An 18,528-nucleotide genomic window follows, 5' to 3' on the forward strand; every position below is an offset into this window, starting at 1 on the left:
CTGCTTCATTACAGAGCAGCCACAAAACCCGCAGTAACAGTTCCCTAATGATCTGGAATTGCTCATCATTTCAGCAGAAGCAAAGTCCTCCATGAATGTATTCAGGGAGTTCCCCCCCCCCCCCCGGACCAACTTGCTCCCCTCTGTTTTCACCAAGACCCCTGCCATGCATGGGAAGTATAAAATCAGACCGACAGAAACACCTACTCCTGGGAGAATAAAGCCACGAAATGAACAGCTCATACCTCATTTTATCCTTTTTCTTTTCTTTCTTTTGTGTGTGTGCAAAAGTCACTATCATTTATACTGTCCGCATAAGGAACGAGGGCTGTGCGCCACAACATAAAATGTGGGGTACCTCAAATCCACATTAAGGGTAGGCTGCCTCTTCAGAGACACCCTAGCAGGGAGATTCTCTCAAACACTTAAGGTACAGAGTTTAGAATATTTTTTCACCTTGCCATGGAAATTTCACTTGATCAGGCAATAAGCACCCTAGTAACTAATGCGGGTGTCGCTGTGGATTAGGGCTTGCCGATCAGAAGGTCGGAGGTTCGAATCCCCGTGACGGGGTGAGCTCCCTTTGCTCGGTCCCTGCTCCTGCCAACCTAGCAGTTTGAAAGCACGTCAAAGTGCAAGTAGATAAATAGGTACCACTCCAGTGGGAAGGTAAACGGTGTTTCCGTGCGCTGCTCTGGTTCACCAGAAGCGGCTTAGTCATTCTGGCCACATGACCCAGAAGCTGTCTGCAGACAAACGCTTGGCCTATAGAGGCAGATGAGCGCGCAACCCCAGAGTCGTCCGAGACTGAATCTAACGATCAGGGGTACCTTAACCTCTACCTAGTAATAACAAGTGAAAAAGTATCTAAATTCTGCACCATGACAACACTATTCTACAACCTGAGTAAGTTAATCAAATCAAGTACCGTATTTTTTGCACCATAACACTCACTTTTTTCCTCCTAGAAAGCAAGGGGAAATGTCTGTACGTGTTATGGAGCGAATGCCTGCAGGTGGCGGGGGGGATCTGCTGCAGTCGTGAGCAGAGGATCCATGGTTCCCCTTCCTTCCCTCCTCCGTGGTTACAAAGCATGGATCCACATGGATCCTCAGGATTTTTGCATTGGGCTACTCCAAACTCACTGTCAGATCACATGTCTGTGGCCACAGCATGAACCACAAAAATCATATATCCACTATTTCGTTTAGAATATTTTTTTCTTGTTTTCCTCCTCTAAAAACTACGTGCGTGTTATGGTCTGGAGCGTGTTATAGAGCGAAAAATACGGTACTTTTCTTCCATAATTTATTCTTCTTCTGCCCCTGCTCCAAAGACCAGTTGGAGCCATTTCCATTCCTTCCCTCCCACCTTGAAGCATTTTCACAAGACGTTGCCCAGATGCCCCCCACCCTGCAGCCATAAGGGCTAGTAATTTAACATACTCAAAAAAATGCAAGGCATGGCATTCCTAGGGTGCTGAATGTTCCCTTATAAAGCGAGATCCTTGAGACCTGGCTGTCAGCAAAGGGCAGGAGAGAGAAACCTTTTGCAGAATCAGGCTTGACTGAGCAGCTACTTAGCTCCTACATTGCCAGGTGCCCACAAAAAGGGAACGAAGAGCCAGAAGGATTAGGGAGCATTTAAGCAGCAAGGTCTTCCTAAAGATGACTATTAAACAATAAATAAGTGCAGAAACAGATCAGGAGCCTCCAACAGCTGCTTAACAGGGCAGAAATCAGAAGGCAAGATTTCCCTAGCATGGAAGCACAGTGGGGTGGGGTGGAGTGAAACTTCACCTGTTGGGTTTCTGCCTGTCATACAATTGTTCAAGCCCCGACTGGGGGGGGGGGGAGAGTTGAGAATCCTTCCAGACTCTCCCCCACCCTGCCAAACAGAACAGGAACTGGGGATGTACTTAGAGCCCCGGTACGCTCCACAGAGGAAGCATTGTGGCAGAGTCGATCGCTTTCCCACAAGCTACCATTCAGTTGGTTGTGCTCCAGCAGCCATTTCAGGATTCCCCATGTGATGTCATGGCAACGCCACATGCAAATTTCAAATTGCTGGGGGTGGGGAGCGAAGACTTCCATTTATCTTCTGAGCAGGCAACCAAGAGCAGCCCCCGCTGAGACACGGACAAACTCTGCAACCGCCAACGACATTCTGGAGCCCAGTTTGCCCTCCGCCATGGCACCAGCATCCTCGCAGAAACGGGCCCCGAGAAGGGGGGGGAAATACCCTGCTGCAAAAGGCCGCATTGTCTTCCCGCCCTTGTCATGTTTTTATCGCACACCTCGAGGTGCTTTGCAAAAGAGAGTCTCCTTCTCGTGCCAACCAGCAAGGAACGTCGCCGACCGTGCAAAGCCACAGCAGATTTGACACCCCAGTTTCCAGGAGGGGAAATGAAAAAGCAATGCAAGTAAACAAGAACTCAAGGAATCCTTGGGACACGTATGCAAACACCTGGTTCCTTCCATTAGTCTGCAAATGGTAGGAATGGAAGGTCCAGGATTCGAAATATGGCCCACTCTCCAAGCAGGGTGCAGGCACCTTTATGTTTCTTTGCAGCCCCTGGTGTGTTAGCAACATACCATCCAGCGCCTCTTCTCCATCATAATAAGACAGCAAATGTAGTCTGGGGCCATTTCTAAGCCCCAAAGTGCAGAGTTCAAATTTAACCACCCCTGTTTTGAATCTGAGGCTGTGAATTCGTGATCATCACAGAACTGGAAGGCGCCCCAAGTTTCATCTTGGCAAAACCCCTGCAATGCCTATTTTGAGAACAGAAGAGGTATAAGTAGGTTGTTAGTTCTTTAGCAGGAACTCGGGCAACCTTGTCCAGGGGAGGCCCAAAATCCACCTAGATCTGTAATCAATAAAATTGTGGCCATCTCTCATCCAGATCATCGTCTGCTCGAGTTTATTAATCACATCTTACATTTAAACCACAGAGCCTAGGGCTTGCCGGTCAGAAGGTCGGCGGTTCAAATCCCCTTAACGGGGTGAGCTCCCGTTGCTCGGTCCCCACTCCTGCCAACCTAGCAGTTTGAAAGCACGCCAGTGCAAGTAGATAAATAGGTACCACTCTGGTGGGAAGGTAAACGGCGTTTCCGTGCGCTGCTCTCGTTCACCAGAAGCGGCTTAGTCATGGTGGCCACATGACCCGGAAGCTGTATGCCTGCTCCCTCAGCCAGTAAAGCAAGATGAGCGCCACAACCCCAGAGTTGGCCATTACTGGACCTAATGGTCAGGGGTCCCTTTACCTTTTTCCATTTAACCGCTGCCCATGTGTGGCACTATGACTGGGCCCGCAATAAACAATCAGACTTCGTGGTGAGTTCCCCTGCCGCACACTGGAGAATGGCGAGAGAGAAAAGCAACTTTTCCCTCAGAAAAAAAGCAATTGGGTATATGATTCTCTGTTAACACCACTCCTGTTTTGAAGTGATGCGGTACTTTTGACACCCCACTCTCTAGTCCTTAGCTGTGAAGTGAGGAGTGAGCAACAACACAGAGGGGTACCCTCCTTCTCTCCCGCCCCCCACTACCCTTCCCAACTCTCCAGCTGCCTATTTGTCTCCTTAATCTCATCAACATTCCTCCACATTCTTTATGTCCCCCCCTTCCGCAAAGCGGGGCATCTTTATCAGGAGCGGCAGGTTCCCACACTCCTCTCTGAGCTAAATGCTCGCTGGATGGATGGTGGGAGGGCCGGCTGCACAGGAGAATTCCACAGCCAAAGTCTTTTCTCCATGTTTGGAGTTTTTCAAAAAAGCTTGCAAGATGCCTTTCTAAATAAAGATGCTGTTGGCAGCGCTCAGTTTCCTTGAGAAAGGTGCTGGGGTTCAAGCCTGCCTGGGAAACAGGATTTTGCCCTGCCATCACCCAATCCCACATGAGATGTTTGGTACGGGAAAAGCACAGTCTTCTTGCTACTTCCCATATTCCAACACCAAAGTGTCACATCCAACGCACAGACACTCCAGAGTTCCCGGGCGAAGGGAAGCCCGGCTCAAACTAAACAAGCCCCGTCTTGATCCAAATGAAAGCTTCCAAAACTGAAATACGGTGGTACCTCAGGTTACGTACTTAATTCGTTCCGGAGGTCTGTTATTAATCTGAAACTGTTCTTAACCTGAGGTACCACTTTAGCTAATGGGGCCTCCTGCTGAAGCCGCGCGATTTCTGTTCTCATCCTGAAGCAAAGTTCTTAACCCGAGGTACTATTTCTGGGTTAGCGGAGTCTGTAACCTGAACCGTCTGTAACCTGAAGCGTATGTAACCCGAGGTACCACTGTACAGTGGTACTTCAGGTTACAGAGGTTACACAGCGGCAACGGGAGGCCCCATTAGCTAAAGTGGTACCTCAGGTTAAGAACAGTTTCAGGTTAAGAATGGACCTCCGGTAAAATGTGAATTTTTTATGGTTAAAGTAAGTGGGGGGGGGAGAGATGGTTAGAAATTATGATATATGTAAACTGCTAAAGATGAAGTAAAATGAAAATCAGATAGGTGGGACTTGGAGAATCCCACTTAACAATGTTTAGAAAAATAAGGATATGACAAGAATTTGTTTGTATTGTTTGTCTTTTCTGTTTGTGTATTTTATTTGTGTTATAAAATGAGTAAAAAAATTTTTGGGGAAAAAGAAAGAATGGACCTCTGGAACGAATTAAGTTCTTAACCCGAGGTACCACTGTATACACCCACTGACTGCTGTGTGTTCTTGGGCAAAGGCAAAGTTTTAGCATCCTCAGTCAGGCCTGTTTTCAGTGCTAGGACTCAGATCCACAGAGAGCCAGGGTGGCATCCTGGCTTACAGATTGCACTATGGCCAGAGAGACCCAGGTTCAAGGCATTGCTCTCACCTTGCGCCGGTCACACTTTCTGTGCACAACCAACCTCACGAGTAGGGAAACTCAGTGCGCAAGCCTGAGCACCCCTGAGGAAGCGCTGGAGAAAAAAATTGTAATAAATAAAATAATGAATGAACTGAACCCACCATAGCTCACTCAGTAGAAACTCTTAATCACAGGGTCATGGGTTCAAGTCCTACGCTGGGCAAAAACATTGCAGGGGGTTGGACTAGATGACCCTCAGGGTCCCTTCCAACTCTATGATTATAAGTAATGATTGAGCACAAAGGACCATGTGCCAAGTGTTTTTTTGCTCACTGCTAAGCAGCCCAGGAAGCCTTTTATGGCTCACTCAGCTCATGGAAGCTCTCATTTCATTTAACCCACAACTCTCCAAAAGGCATTAGGTTCCTTTCTCTAGACAATTTTATTTCATTACCCCACTGGGCCAGCAACTGATTTCTGAAAAGTTATGAAGTGTTACCTAAGGCTAACATTCATCCAGTGCTTTACCAACTGCACTGACTCCCGGTGGAGTACAGGGTCAGGTTTAAGATGCTGGTTTTGACCTTTAAAGCCCTATGTGGCCTAGGACCCTCGTACCTACGGGACCGCCTCTCCTGGTATGCCACATGGAGGACCTTAAGGTCCACAAATGACAACATTTTGGAGGTCCCAGGTCGCAAGGCAGTTAGATTGGTCTCAACTAGGGCCAGGGCCTTTTCAGTACTGGCCCCGACGTGGTGGAATGCACTGTCTCAAGAGACTAGAGCCCTGCGGGACTTGACATCTTTCCGCAGGGCCTGCAAGACAGAGCTGTTCCGCCTGGCCTTTGGTTTGGACTCAGTCTGACCCTTATGTTTCCCTCCCCTTATGGTCTTGATTTATCAGCTATTTTAAAATGAGGCTGCATATTAAATTGCATTTTAACCTGTATTTTAAATGTGTGTGTTTTTTCTCTTTCCCCCCTATTATGTTATTACTGTGATTTTATTGGTGTTCACCGCCCTGAGCCCAGCTTTGGCTGGGGAGGGTGAGGTATAAATAAATTTTATTATTATTATTATTATTATTATTATTATTATTATTATTATTATTATTATTATTATTTGCCCTTGGGAGCTAGCTGTTGGTCTCTGGTACTTGGCTCTCTGCACATCCTCAGAGACGTTCTCCTCTATGATCTTCAAATGTTATCTTCAAATTCTAAAGATGGGAGATGGCGCAAGCTTGTTTTTTCTTGCTCTGGAGGGCCGGAACCGAACCAATAGATTCAGGGTACAAGAAAAATGAGATTCTAACTAAACACCAGGAAGAACCTTCTGGCGGGAAGAGCTGTTCGACAGTGGAACGGATTCCCTCAGAAGGTTGTGGACTCTCCTTCCTTGGAGGTTTTTAAGCAGAGGTTGGGTGCCTATCCGTCATGGACGCTTTAGCTCAGATTCCTCCATTGAGGGGTTGGACTAGATAACTCTCAGGGTATTTCACATACTCTCAGCCTCAGATTCAAAACAGGGGCGCACTTAGAAATTTGCTATCTCCTTGTGACGCTTCCCTCACCAGTCCTGTCCCTGTGAAAGTCATTTTCAGGATCACTGCATTGCCCAAGTCGAACGGCACCCCCCCTTCCCCTCTGCTCTCCACACACCAAGATTTGCATCCATCCATCAGCACAGACCTTATCCAAGCAATTTCAGCAGCCGCGCACATTCTCTGGGGAAAGAGGAAGAGAAAAATCGATAAGCCGTTTCCCTCGCTTCGGGTTCTTCACCAATCTCTGAAGAGCACCAAGGAAAACAGAGACCAGCAAGTGCTTTATCTCTCGCCGAGCCGGCAGCTCGCACAATGCTTTTTTTAAAAAGAAAAGAAAAGAAAATAGAAATTTGGGGTCAAATCTGCTGGGGTCCAAGGGAACGGGTGTTCGGTGACTCTGCAAAACAGGGCGCAGAAGCAGCAGCCCAGGAAAAGATGCAAAGGTTAGCTCTACTTTTCCTCCAGCACTTTCCACAAACTAGGGAAAGAAACCAGAACCATGGAAGTAGAATTATCAATTCATGCCCGAGGAAGTGTTTTTTTTATAACTTGAAAGCTTGCATAATCGTATACCAAGCTATGTTGTTCCAGTAAAAAGCATCTTTTACCCGCTTTGTATTGTATTTCCAGTGCTTTGGGGCAAATGACAATAAAACACACACACACACACAGAGCCAGACTAGACAAGCTAAAGGTGTGAGCGTTTAATATGCCCAGTTCCCACCCCACCCCCTTCTAAATTTAAGCTGTAGAGAAAATAAGAGGATATTGATAGGTACACTGGAGTGCAATGGAGTCGGGCAAGGGTTCAGCTTCCTTCAGAAACTTCCCTCTAGAGACAAGTGGCAGCTTAGAGGGGCAGGATGGAAAAACCACACCCCACATTTCCCAACTTCCCCCCTGTGGCTGTTATTCTGGGGGGAAAACAACACTGGAGACAGTGAAGTGAAACCACCTGGCTGCCTTCAAGATCTCACCCAGTTTGGTCCTCTGTCATCCTCCACATCCCCCCGGAAACTCAACCACAATGTGCTTTTTGCTTAAACCCTTAGCTCCCCAAAACAATCCCCGACCAAACCCAACAGTGATGCAGCTACAACCTCCATCGTTCTGCCCGGACACTGAGGTCCAGCGCCGAGGGCCTTCTGGCGGTTCCCTCACTGTGAGAAGCCAAGTTACAGGGAACCAGGCAGAGGGCCTTCTCGGTAGTGGCGCCCGCCCTGTGGAACACCCTCCCACCAGATGTCAAAGAGAAAAATAACTACCAAACTTTTAGAAGACATCTAAAGGCAGCCCTGTTTAGGGAAGCTTTTTATGTTTAATAGGTTATTGTATTTTAGTGTTTTATTGGAAGCCGCCCAGAGTGGCTGGGGGGACGCAGCCAGATGGGCGGGGTATAAATAATAAATTATTATTATTATTATTATTATTATTATTATTATTATTATTATTATTATTATTATTATCTCCATTCGTGAAGTTTGTGATCTCTTTCAGCTTCTGCCTTCTGGAAGAAGGTACAGGGTTATAAAGACTAGGACTAGGACTAGCTGCCTGAGAAACAGTTTCTATCCAAATGTGATTTTGGTTTTAAACGCAGTCTCTATGGGAGTATATTGTATTTAATTATGGGGTATCAGAGTTTTTAGGGGGTCAACCAAGCTAGGATAGTTGGGATAGCAGGCTTGTTGGTTTTTGACTGTCTGATGTAGATTTTTTTCCAATTTCGTTGTTCTGTATGGGACAAGGACAATAAAGATTATCGTTATCGTATTATCGTTTTGTAAGTGGGGTGGGTGGAGAACCTGGGGTCCTGATCATTATGTTTGGGGCTGATGGGAGGGGGAGTCCGACCTGGTCTGGAGGGCCTCAGGTTTCCCACTCCTGCTATAAAGCATCGCATAGTGAGATGGAGGCAAATAAACAGCAATGACAAACTGAAACACACTTCCCCATCGTTCCCATGAAATCCAGCTATGGAGCAGAAACACTCATCACACGGAAAACCTGTAGCAACTCAACTCTTTAAGTGGGTCTCTTATAGTGGAATTGGGTTTTGGTTAAAAACCACCACCACAACAAATGAAATAGGCTTTTACATTCTAGACCAGGGTTTCCCAAACTTAAGTCTCCCGCTGTTTTTAGACTACAACTCCCATCTTCTCTAGCCAGCAGGACAAGTGGTCAGGGATGATGGGAACTGTAGTTGGAGACCCAAGTTTGGGGAAACCCATACAGTGGTACCTCCGGTTACGAACTTTCTTTGTTCCGGAGGTCCGTTCTCAACCTGAAACCACTCATAACATGAGGCGCACTTTCACTAATGGCGCCTCCCACTGCTGCCATGCTGCCGCCATTCGACTTCCGCTCGCATCCTGGGGCAAAGTTCGCAACCCAGAGCATTTATTTCCGGGTTAGCGGAGCTCATAACCCGCAGCATTCGCAAGGGGGATGGTATGTAACACGAGGTACCACTGTATAGGAAAATGCCCACACCCCAATCTCCACCCCATTTGTAGCTGATGGATTGATTTTGGCTCCTTTTTGGGGGTGGGTGGGAATGCTCATCACAATGGCTTCCTTCCACCCCCTTCCTCTTTTGGATTTTAAAACGGCTGCCTGCTGTGATATCCGAAGCGCTGCCTTTCACTGCTTAAAAGGAGGCTGCTGCCAGAGGCAGCGGCGGCAGCTGGAGGAAAGCCTCGTTCCTGGAGGGACGCATTTGTCAGCGCGCTTGCGAGGAGAAGAAATAAATGGCAGGGGACATCGCAAGTGACTTGCACAAAATGAAGCTCTGGGCCAGAAATGATGCCAAGGCATCGGGGAGAAGCCTGCATGATTCAGGACAGCCCAAAGCCTGTTTCGAGGGGGGAGAGACACCGATCCTTTATTCGTTTATAGGCATACTGGGAACTGTCAGCACATGAGCAGCATAGCTGGCAGGAACCTGGGCAAAACCAAAGCACTGGTTTGGACGTGACGCTGGGTAGCCTTGCGGGAAGCAGTACAGTCATACCTCGGGTTAAATATGCTTCAGGTTGAGCGTTTTCGGGTTGCGCTCTGCGTTGACCCAGAAGTAACAGAACACGTTAGTTCTGGGTTTCGCAGCTCGCACATGCGCAGATGCTCAAAATGATGTCATGCGCAGAAGTGGCAAATCGTGGCCCGCGCATACGCAGTTGCAGATTGCGTTCTACTCAGGATGCAAACGGGGCTCCGGAATGGATCCCGTTCGCATCCAGATGTACCACTGTATTTTGGAGGGAGGGATGCCTAATTTTGGGTGGGCCAAGACTTTATTTCAAGGTGCAAACATTCCCTTATTCCTCAGTGTTGCCTAGGGGCATGATGCATTTGAGAAACATGCTTCAATGCAGTCCTTTAGGACAGTGTGTGTGTGTGTGTGTATGTGTATGCGCGCGCACACACACGTGTTAGGGCTGGTTGATATATCAATATTTCGCCCAAAACCAGTTTGAAGTTCATATTGTGATATCAGTTTCGTAATTTTTGACCGGGCAATATATCGCGAATCACGGTGCATGTTAGGGCTGGGCGATATATCATCCAAAACTGGTTCATATCGTGATAATCTGTTTCATAACTTTTGACCTGGCGATATATCGCGAATCATGGTATACAATACAGTGGTGCCCCGCAAGACGAATGCCTCGCAAGACGAAAAACTCGCTAGACAAAAGGGTTTTGCGGTTTTTGAGCTGCTTCGCAAGACGAATTTCCCTATGGGCTTGCTTCGCAAGACGAAAACGTCTTGCAAGTTTGTTTCCTTTTTCTTAACACCGTTAATACAGTTGCGACTTGACTTTGAGGAGCAACTCATAGAACGCGGCGTGGTAGCCTTTTTTGAGGTTTTTGGTGATTTTTGAAGCTTTTCCAAAACTTTTCCGACACCGTGCTTCGCAAGACGAAAAATTCGCTAGACGAAAAAACTCGCGGAACGAATTAATTTCGTCTTGCGAGGCACCACTGTATGTGCGCTATGCAAAAAGCACAATGTGGGGGAAACCATGAAGCAAGCCAGTGCTTCTCTCGATTCCTGCAGCCCCTGTTAACTCTGCAGCAAATCACAAGAGCAGGCACCGGCAAAAATCACGATGCAAGAAAAACTGTGAAGCCAGCCGATGCCTGTCTACATAGCTCCATCCTTATTTCAGACACTGTGATATAGCAGTACATTGCATTTTTTAGCTGGTGATATATTACGATGCTGAAAACCAGATATCGCCCAGCCCTAGTGTGTGCGTATCAAAGGGTTCTGATTCCCAGTCGTGGAGGGTGCATGATATGGGGTGGTCTTAGGCTTATTTTGGGGTACAGGGGCATGCGAACATCAGTCCCTTATTCAGGCTGGTGTGCTGAATAAGGAACCAGGAACCAAGCTTCGCCTCACACACAGCAGCTCATGAGACCCAAGCTAGACCGAAAGAGGTGCAAGAGTGGTTGCACTGGTACAAGACAGCCCACTTAAGACTCTGAATCCATTTGTAGTCCCACCAGCGCTGTCATTCCTGCCCCCAGCGTCCCCCAAAGGACTACTGTTCACCAGAGTCTCTAGAGAAGGATGGCTGTAAAGGAGGAAGAGAACAAACGGAACAGAACAACAGTACAGATGGCATTCCTCCTTTGCGAGGAAGGAAAAACCACGGGTACCTATTCAAAGCTACTCATCAGTTCTTTATATGGTCAGGGATTTGGGTGGGGGAGAAAACCTCTGCAAGCCACTTCCCAGAAGACCAAGCCTTGGGAGAGATAACACACCACCAGGAGTTGGGGGGATTTTAATTAGGAAGTGACCAATGGCTTCCACCACCTGCAATTACGGACAGGTGGATCGTTCTAGTTTGCACGAGTTCATCCTGGATGCCTGTTCCATCCTGTTTCCACTTTAATGTTAACATTTTAAAACTGGTGCCAAGAAAACCCCACCGTATTTAAATTCATCTTTTATCTCAAAGCACACATTTCTAAATGCATTTTATCCTAAAATACACTTCTCGGCTGAAAAAAGGGGCCAATAAAGAAATAAAATTCAGAGAAGCTCAGAAGTGGGAGAATAATTATGTTCCGATCAGTGGATTCTAGCCTGGGATACACGAATTAGGTGGGCTTGCTTAAAAATGCAGACCAAACAAAATCCGCCCTCATCCCTATCTGTAATGCAGTGAGATAACACACACACAAACAAACACATAAAGGATGTCAAATTACATATTGCCAGGGAAGGAAGAAGGCAATCAAAGTTTCCTTATGGAAATAGTGAGAGTTGTGGTGGTGTTGTTTATAAAGGCTGGGAGAGGGCTTCACTTGAGGGAGGCTATTCGCGGTCCTCAGCTTTGCCCCTGGAACAAGATTTTCAGAAGGAACGAATAGGGAGGCTTAAGGTAAGCCATGAAACTTGACTGCAGTTGCCAGGACTCGACATGGAAATAACCTAAGCATTAACAAAAGAGAAAGCCTCTAGGCAGCAGCAATTGACCCCTGCGTTATTGGGGATTATGGATTCGCTGCAACTTCCAAACAGACCGGAGCGTCTCCCTTCGAAATAAAAACACACTTACCACATTTCCCAAAGGAAGCATTTGGGAATGAAGAGTTGAAAAACTAACTCCAAGAGGTGCCGGATTTAAATGGTTACACTTGTTTCCTCCTCGTTACTAGCTTTAAAATAGTTTCAGGATAAAAGCAGCAATGTAACAGAGAATCCTTTTTTTAAAAAGCTAACAAGAGACAGTGGCAGAGAATTAGAACAGGGGTCAGCAAACTTTTTCAGCAGGGGGCCGGTCCACTGTCCCTCAGACCTTGGGGGGGCAGACTATTTTTTTTGGGGGGGGATGAACGAATTCCTATGCCCCACAAATAACTCAGAGATGCATTTTAAATAAAAGGACACATTCTACTCATGTAAAAACATGCTGATTCCCAGCCTGTCCGCGGGCCGGATTCAGAAGGCCAGATTGGGCCGGATCCGGGCCCCGGGCCTTAGTTTGCCCACCCATGAATTAGAACATCCACTGCCGTTCCTATCAGGAAGACTTAACGTTCCTTTACATTCTCGCCACCCTCCCTCCAGACTTGCAGCCCTTGCAATGCAATAAATTAAGCAGCTGTAACTCCTATTCTCCCTTGCAGACAGTTTCTGTGCTCAGAAATGTTCCTAATCAATTACTTTGGGCATGTGGGCACCACCACCAAGTGCTCAAATCTCGGAGGGTTTCTGCTCCAAGCCCGCCAAGGGCAGGCACATCCTTCCAAGAGCATTCAAAGCTGCTTTGCCGGACCAGACTGAAAAGCCACCCATTCTGGAGCAGGATTGCAGGGGCTGTAGAACGAATGTCTGAGCCCTGGGTGGAACGAGAGGCTTCATTTATCTCACCAGTAGCATAACCCCTTCCTTGCTGCATGGCAAAGCGCATATGAAACAGGACGGCTAATTTCTAAGTCCTTTGGGATGCGGCAAACGCAGGTGTCATACCCCACAACATTTCTCTGATGAAAATAGGGGCATCCTATTCCATGATTGGGACGCGGGTGGCTCTGTGGTCTACACCACAAGCCTAGGGCTTGCCGATCAGAAGGTTGGTGGTTCGAATCCCCACAACGGGGTGAGCTCATTAAACATTGAAAAACTTCCCTATACAGGGCTGCCTTCAGATGTCTTCTAAAGGTTGTATAGTTCCTTATCTCCTTGGCTCAGGGGTCGCCTAACTCCATACCCTCCTACATTTCTCCAATGAAAATAGGGACATCTTAAGGAAAAGTGGGACATTCCAGGATCTAATCAGAAACCGAGCCGGCTTCTGTAAATCCGGGACTGTCCCTGGAAAATAGGGATACTTGGAGGGTCTGGGGTCAGAGGCAAAAATCCCTCTACAGAAGGAAGGTAAAGGACCGCTGGACAGTTAAGTCCAGTCAAAGGCGACTCTGGGGCGACTCTCATCTCACTTTCAGGCCGAGAGAGCTGGTGTTTGTCCACAGACAGCTTTCCAGGTCATGTGGCCAGCATGACTAAACCACTTCTGGCACAACGGGACACAGTGACGGAAACCAGAGTGCATGGAAACGCTGTTTACCTTTCCGCTGGAACGGCACCTATTTATCTCCTTGCACTGGCGTGCTTTCGAACTGCTAGGTTGGCAGGAGCTGGGACAGAGCAACGGGAGCTCACTCTGCTGCGGGGATTCAAACTGCTGACCTTCTGATCAGCAAGTCCAAGAGGCTCAGTGTTTTGGACCACATCGCCACCCCTCCTGTGACATTGAGAAGCCCTTTCTATCCTGGCTTATATCTGAGGGATGGGGAACCTGGGGCCAGCCACATGTTGCTAGGAGCAACATCCCAGCCTACCGGCTAGGAAGTGGAAATCTATCGATGTCCGGTGTGCCACAGGTAGCCCACACCTTTCCAAACCGATGGTGGACACCATCCCTAAAAGCCTCTCATCTCCAAGTGCAGTTTTCGGTCATTAGCACACACGGCTTAATAAGACACCTATAGACCAACCCTCTGCCAATTTGCCATGAGCCTAGCTGATCCGTTACGAAGCATTTCTGCGACTCTCCTCCCTTGGCCAGACTGCAGAGTCTGTGGCTGCAGCTTGCTCGCCTGTTAGCCACGGAACGTTTGCCAGCTCCAAACAACGCTCGTGTCTCTGCGCCGTTAGCTTTGTGATCATTTTGTGCACCGCGCTCCGGCCTCCCACAGCAGGAGGATTGTTTGCTCGCTTCCTCCTCCCACAGCCCAAGGAAGAGACGCTCTTTTCTCTACCCAGACAGAAGAGCCTTTCTGCAGCCTCCCGAGGAGCCACCGGCAATTTCGCCACAGCTGCACTGCACACAGGAGAGCCCTTTACGCAACTCGACAAAAGCAGGCGAGAGGTGCCGTGCCAAGGCAAGGCTCTGGCCGTGCCAATCGCGAGGCTGCGAAGTTAATAAATGCAAAAGCTGGAGTCGAGGCAGAGGAAAGAAGAAGCCCCGGTAGTTTGGGTGATCCTTCTCTCCATCCCTCTCAAAACAAAACAAAAATGGGGACATTTATCCTACGCATCATGGCCAAAGCATTGCATCTTCTTCTGTTCCTCCTCTGTAGCATCAAGCCTGAAGCACAACACCGCCCCTTCTCTCGCATATGGAAAACCACAAAGAAATGGGTTTTTTTTGGGGGGGAGGGGTTACAAATAAAAGGCAAAAGGCATAAAAGGCAGCCAGGCTGAGCCAGACAACCCCCAGAATTGCTTCCAGGACCCAGCTGCTTCTAAAATGCTGGCAAGAACTAAACGTTCCCTCTTTGCAGGCAAAGAAAGTACGAAAACGGGCCCTTCTCCCCTTACATTCCTTCCAGGGGCGAGGTCTGCCCTCGGATCCGGAGCTTTTCGTGCCTCATTCATTCTTGGCCTCACCCTGAATCTCAGAATTCATTCTGTACCTTCTCACAGGTACTCCTAGGCAGGTGCTACCAGGAAACAGGACACCAAAAATAAAGAGGCCACAGAGTGGATAGGAAGGCAGTACTTTAATTACTGCAGGTGGGGGCGGGGTGTGTGTGTGGAAGAGGCAGGGAGGGGTCCTTAAATGAAATTGGAAAGCTCCAGCATCATGATTTCCACCCCCACCCAATTTTAGCCAGATCATGTTATCCCCCTATAACCTTTTCAAAAAAGTAGGTAAAGCAGGCTAGCCCCACATAATCCAGAGGGGGTTATGAGCGGTGTTGTAGTTGAGGGGAAAAATTTTATATAAAGGATATCCAAGACGGGATTTGAAGCAGGTCTCAGCAGCAGAACCACCTTGTAATGCTGTTGCCCAGCTCTGGGAGAAGCAAACTCTGAGCATATACAAAGTGTATTTCTCTCACCACCAGTTCATCACAACTGCTCCCCCCAACAAAGGGCTTGATGTGTAACTAGGTTTTACTAGACCAGGATCGAAGTACCAGTGCTTAGCCGAAACATATGAAGTCATACGAAAGAGAGATTTTCCCCTTACCGCATTTGAGATTAAGGGAAAGGGTTTTCCAGAGAACAGCACAGGCTTGAGCCTTGGGGTAAAATTATAATAATCCCAAGAACGGATGCAAGGAGAATGCTGGAAAACACTGGGCGAGTGTTGACGGCAATTTCTGGAGCCAAGAGAAAAAGGGAACCTGATAATCCTTTGTGGAAGTCAGTGGGAGAAATTTAAAGCCTGATGGTTGTTTAACTCCGAGTGTTTCCCAAACCTGGGTGTCCAGCTGTTTTCGGACTACAACTCCCATCATCCCTAGTTAGCAAGGATGATGGGAGTTGTAGTCCAAAAACAGCTGGACACCCAGGTTTGGGAAACACTGGTTAAACTAATGCTCCAAGTTAAAACTATAAGGGAGGAAAGTATCCACCCAAACACATGCGAAGCACAAAACTTCCAAACCAGGCAGCTGCAGCCAGGAAAGAAAGATCTTCCAAGCAAGGTTAGGAATGGTCAAGGAAAACAAGGAAACAAACAAATAAACTGTCCCTTGTACGGCAGTGGTGCTAAAACTCCTGGAATCACTCAGAGGGCACATTCGTTTGGGTAAACAGGAATATGTCGCAAAAACCCTCAACTGGGACAGGCAAAATTCAGCCTAGTTACCAGTTCCAGAGCACTCCGTGCCCCCAACCCAAGTTTCAACCCAGACTTTCCCAAGCGCAAATCCCTCCCTCCGGCTCCACACTCACCTGAAGTGTCCCACATGTTGAGTTCGATGCGCTGCTTTTCGATCTCAAAACTGGCCGTGTAGTTCTCGAACACCGTGGGGACATAGTTCTGCAAGGGAGGGGCAGCAGAGACAACAGAATGCATGAAACCACAGAATCGGGGGCCATGCCGCCGACTGGGAGAAACATCCCCCGCCCCTGCAAGCACCCCCAACCCAGATTTCGCACGCCTGGGTCCCTGACACACTCGCAGCCAGACCTCACAACCCCAAGAGCAACACTCCGTTTCTGAAAGCAAACATTTACGGTGCACGCCTCTGCCTCTGGAAGACCTTTCGTCCTAATTTGTGGTTCCTGTGGGATCCTGGCCATGTTGCAGTAAAAGCAAAAGAGAGGTCCTCCCTGGTTGCTTAGAGGAAGTTCTGTCTCAGGACACAGCCAAGGCACTGAGAAGAAGCCCTAGGTCTTTTACTGAGTTCTGCAACCCTCAGTCCCAACAGAGGCCGATTTTATGCAAGGACAAAATTTGGTGCCCCCCGCAAAAAAGAATATTTCGTATTTTCACAATAATTCCTTTTGGTAGAGTTGCTTTCTTACGTAGCTTCTTAGTAGCTATTATTATTATTATTATTATTATTGTTGTTGTTGTTGTTGTTGTTGTTGTTGTTATTATTATGGCCCTCAGCTAGAGGGAACTAGATGCTCTGCCCTAAATCCAGCCGCCCCACAAAGGGAGGCAGGCAGGCAGGTTGTTCCGGGTTTCTGACATTCCGCCTGATGTTCCAGCGGTTCCTCAGTTCCATAGTTTCCCTACAGAACCCTAAATCTCCCTCCCAGCTTTTCCTGAACCCGGCTCCTCACTTGAACCTCCTCCATCTTCTTCACCCCTCTCAAAATTGCCCCCCCCCACCCAGACACCCAAACTCTCTAACCTAACCTGCTAAGTCAGTCTAACCGAAAAAGAGGATTTTTGTGGCACCTTGGAAGATGAAGGAATCGATTATGGCAGAAGCGGGGAAGCTCCTTGAACCGCCCCCTGTGCGGAGAATCCCTCCCAGGTCCCTTCAGCCCCCCAAAAAACCTATTTTACACCCCACATGACACACACAAGCCCTTGCATTTTGCCCCTCCACTTCCAGAGTATTTCAGTTCTGTGTGTTTGCCTCTTCCTGCTCCCATCTTGCCCCTGGCTCTCCCAACAGGTGACACAAGCCGTATCCCTTCCTAAGACCCCCCCCCCAAATCCCGCAGTCTCCGGCCACATCCGAGGGGACACCCTACCCAGTGGGCACCGTCTAAAAACACGGACTCTCTGCCCTCTCGGGACGACGCTGCCGTCGGGGATCCAAGACCTGGGACCTCCCGGAAGCGCAAAGCGGGCGCTAACCCCACCGAGCTGCGGTTCTTCGACGTCCTGAGACCGGCCGGCCGCCCGCCCCCTCGGAGGAACCGGAGACCCCGCTGGCCAACCGGCAGCCCTGCTCGCCTTGCCTGGACGCCCCTCTCCGGCTGCATCTCCCGAACCCCCCACCCACCAACCGCGACCGTCGGAGGTCCCTTCCTTCCCCTCCGGCTTCCCCGCCCCGTCGGATGTGGCTCCCTCTGCGGGAGGCTGTCCGCCCCCCGCCCCGTACCTCGGGGTAGGTGTCCTTGGCGAAGACGTGGAGCAGCGCCGTCTTGCCGCACTGGCTGTCGCCCACCACCACGATCTTGCAGCGGGCCAGCTGGCTCTCCATGGCGCCTTCCCAAGGCAGGCAAGACGGCGCGGGCCGCCGCTCAGTCGCCGCGCCGGGAAAAGAGCAGGAGCAACATCGCCGCCGCCTCCGCGCTGGCAGACAGGCTCCTGCCGCGGCTTCCCGGCTCCCGATGCCGCACCCCCTGCTCCGCCCTCCGGAGCCCCTGTCTCGCCGCCGGCCCCCTCGCGGCGCTCCTACCCTCCCGTCGCCAGCAGGCGGCGCCCTGGAGCAGGCGTCCCCCCCCCCCCCCAGGACCAGACCAGACCAGCCTCGCCGGCGCGTCCGGAGGGTCCCTTTTGCTGATGCGCAACCGGGGGAGCGGGTTTAGCTCTCTCTCTCCCCCCCCCCCCCGATGCCAATATTTTATTCCAGTATTTTATTCCAACTTGGCAATGTTTTGAATGGCAATGTCCATCAATGGGGGAAGGCGGACCCTCAAATATTTTATGCGGTGCGCTGATGAGTTGCTCCTATCTCTCCGCGCGACCTCCCCCCCCAAAAACTCCATCCGCCTCCATGCATCTCGGATATGAGGCTTCTTCGCCAGCCCCCCTTTAGGAATTATCCCGCAGAGGTTTCCGTCCTTGGTGCAGAACCGCGACACCCCCCCCCAAAAAAAAATCGCCATGCCCACCCTTTTTTTAAAAAAGCCCCCCGCTTGATCATGGAATCAGTGGCGTAGGTGGGTTGTCAGCACCCGTGGCAAGGC

At 49.2% G+C, this 18,528-nt stretch overlaps 1 protein-coding gene across 1 annotated transcript in view; it reads right to left on the reverse strand.

The window, feature by feature from the left end:
• Window positions 1–17,927, reverse strand: part of RND2 (Rho family GTPase 2) — a 37,364-nt gene extending 19,437 nt beyond the window's left edge. Inside the window, exons 1-2 of the mRNA XM_081166904.1 lie at window positions 17,718–17,927; window positions 16,105–16,192 (exon numbers count right to left, since the gene is read on the reverse strand). Of these exons, the coding sequence (XP_081023030.1) occupies window positions 16,105–16,192; window positions 17,718–17,819 (190 nt within the window). The 5' untranslated portion in view covers window positions 17,820–17,927. The remainder of the gene's footprint in view (window positions 1–16,104; window positions 16,193–17,717) is intronic.
• Between the last annotated feature and the right edge of the window lie 601 nt (window positions 17,928–18,528).

This window comes from Podarcis bocagei (genome assembly GCF_964188305.1).
Source record: "Podarcis bocagei genome assembly, chromosome: 13".
NCBI classification, from domain to species: Eukaryota; Metazoa; Chordata; class Lepidosauria; order Squamata; family Lacertidae; genus Podarcis; species Podarcis bocagei.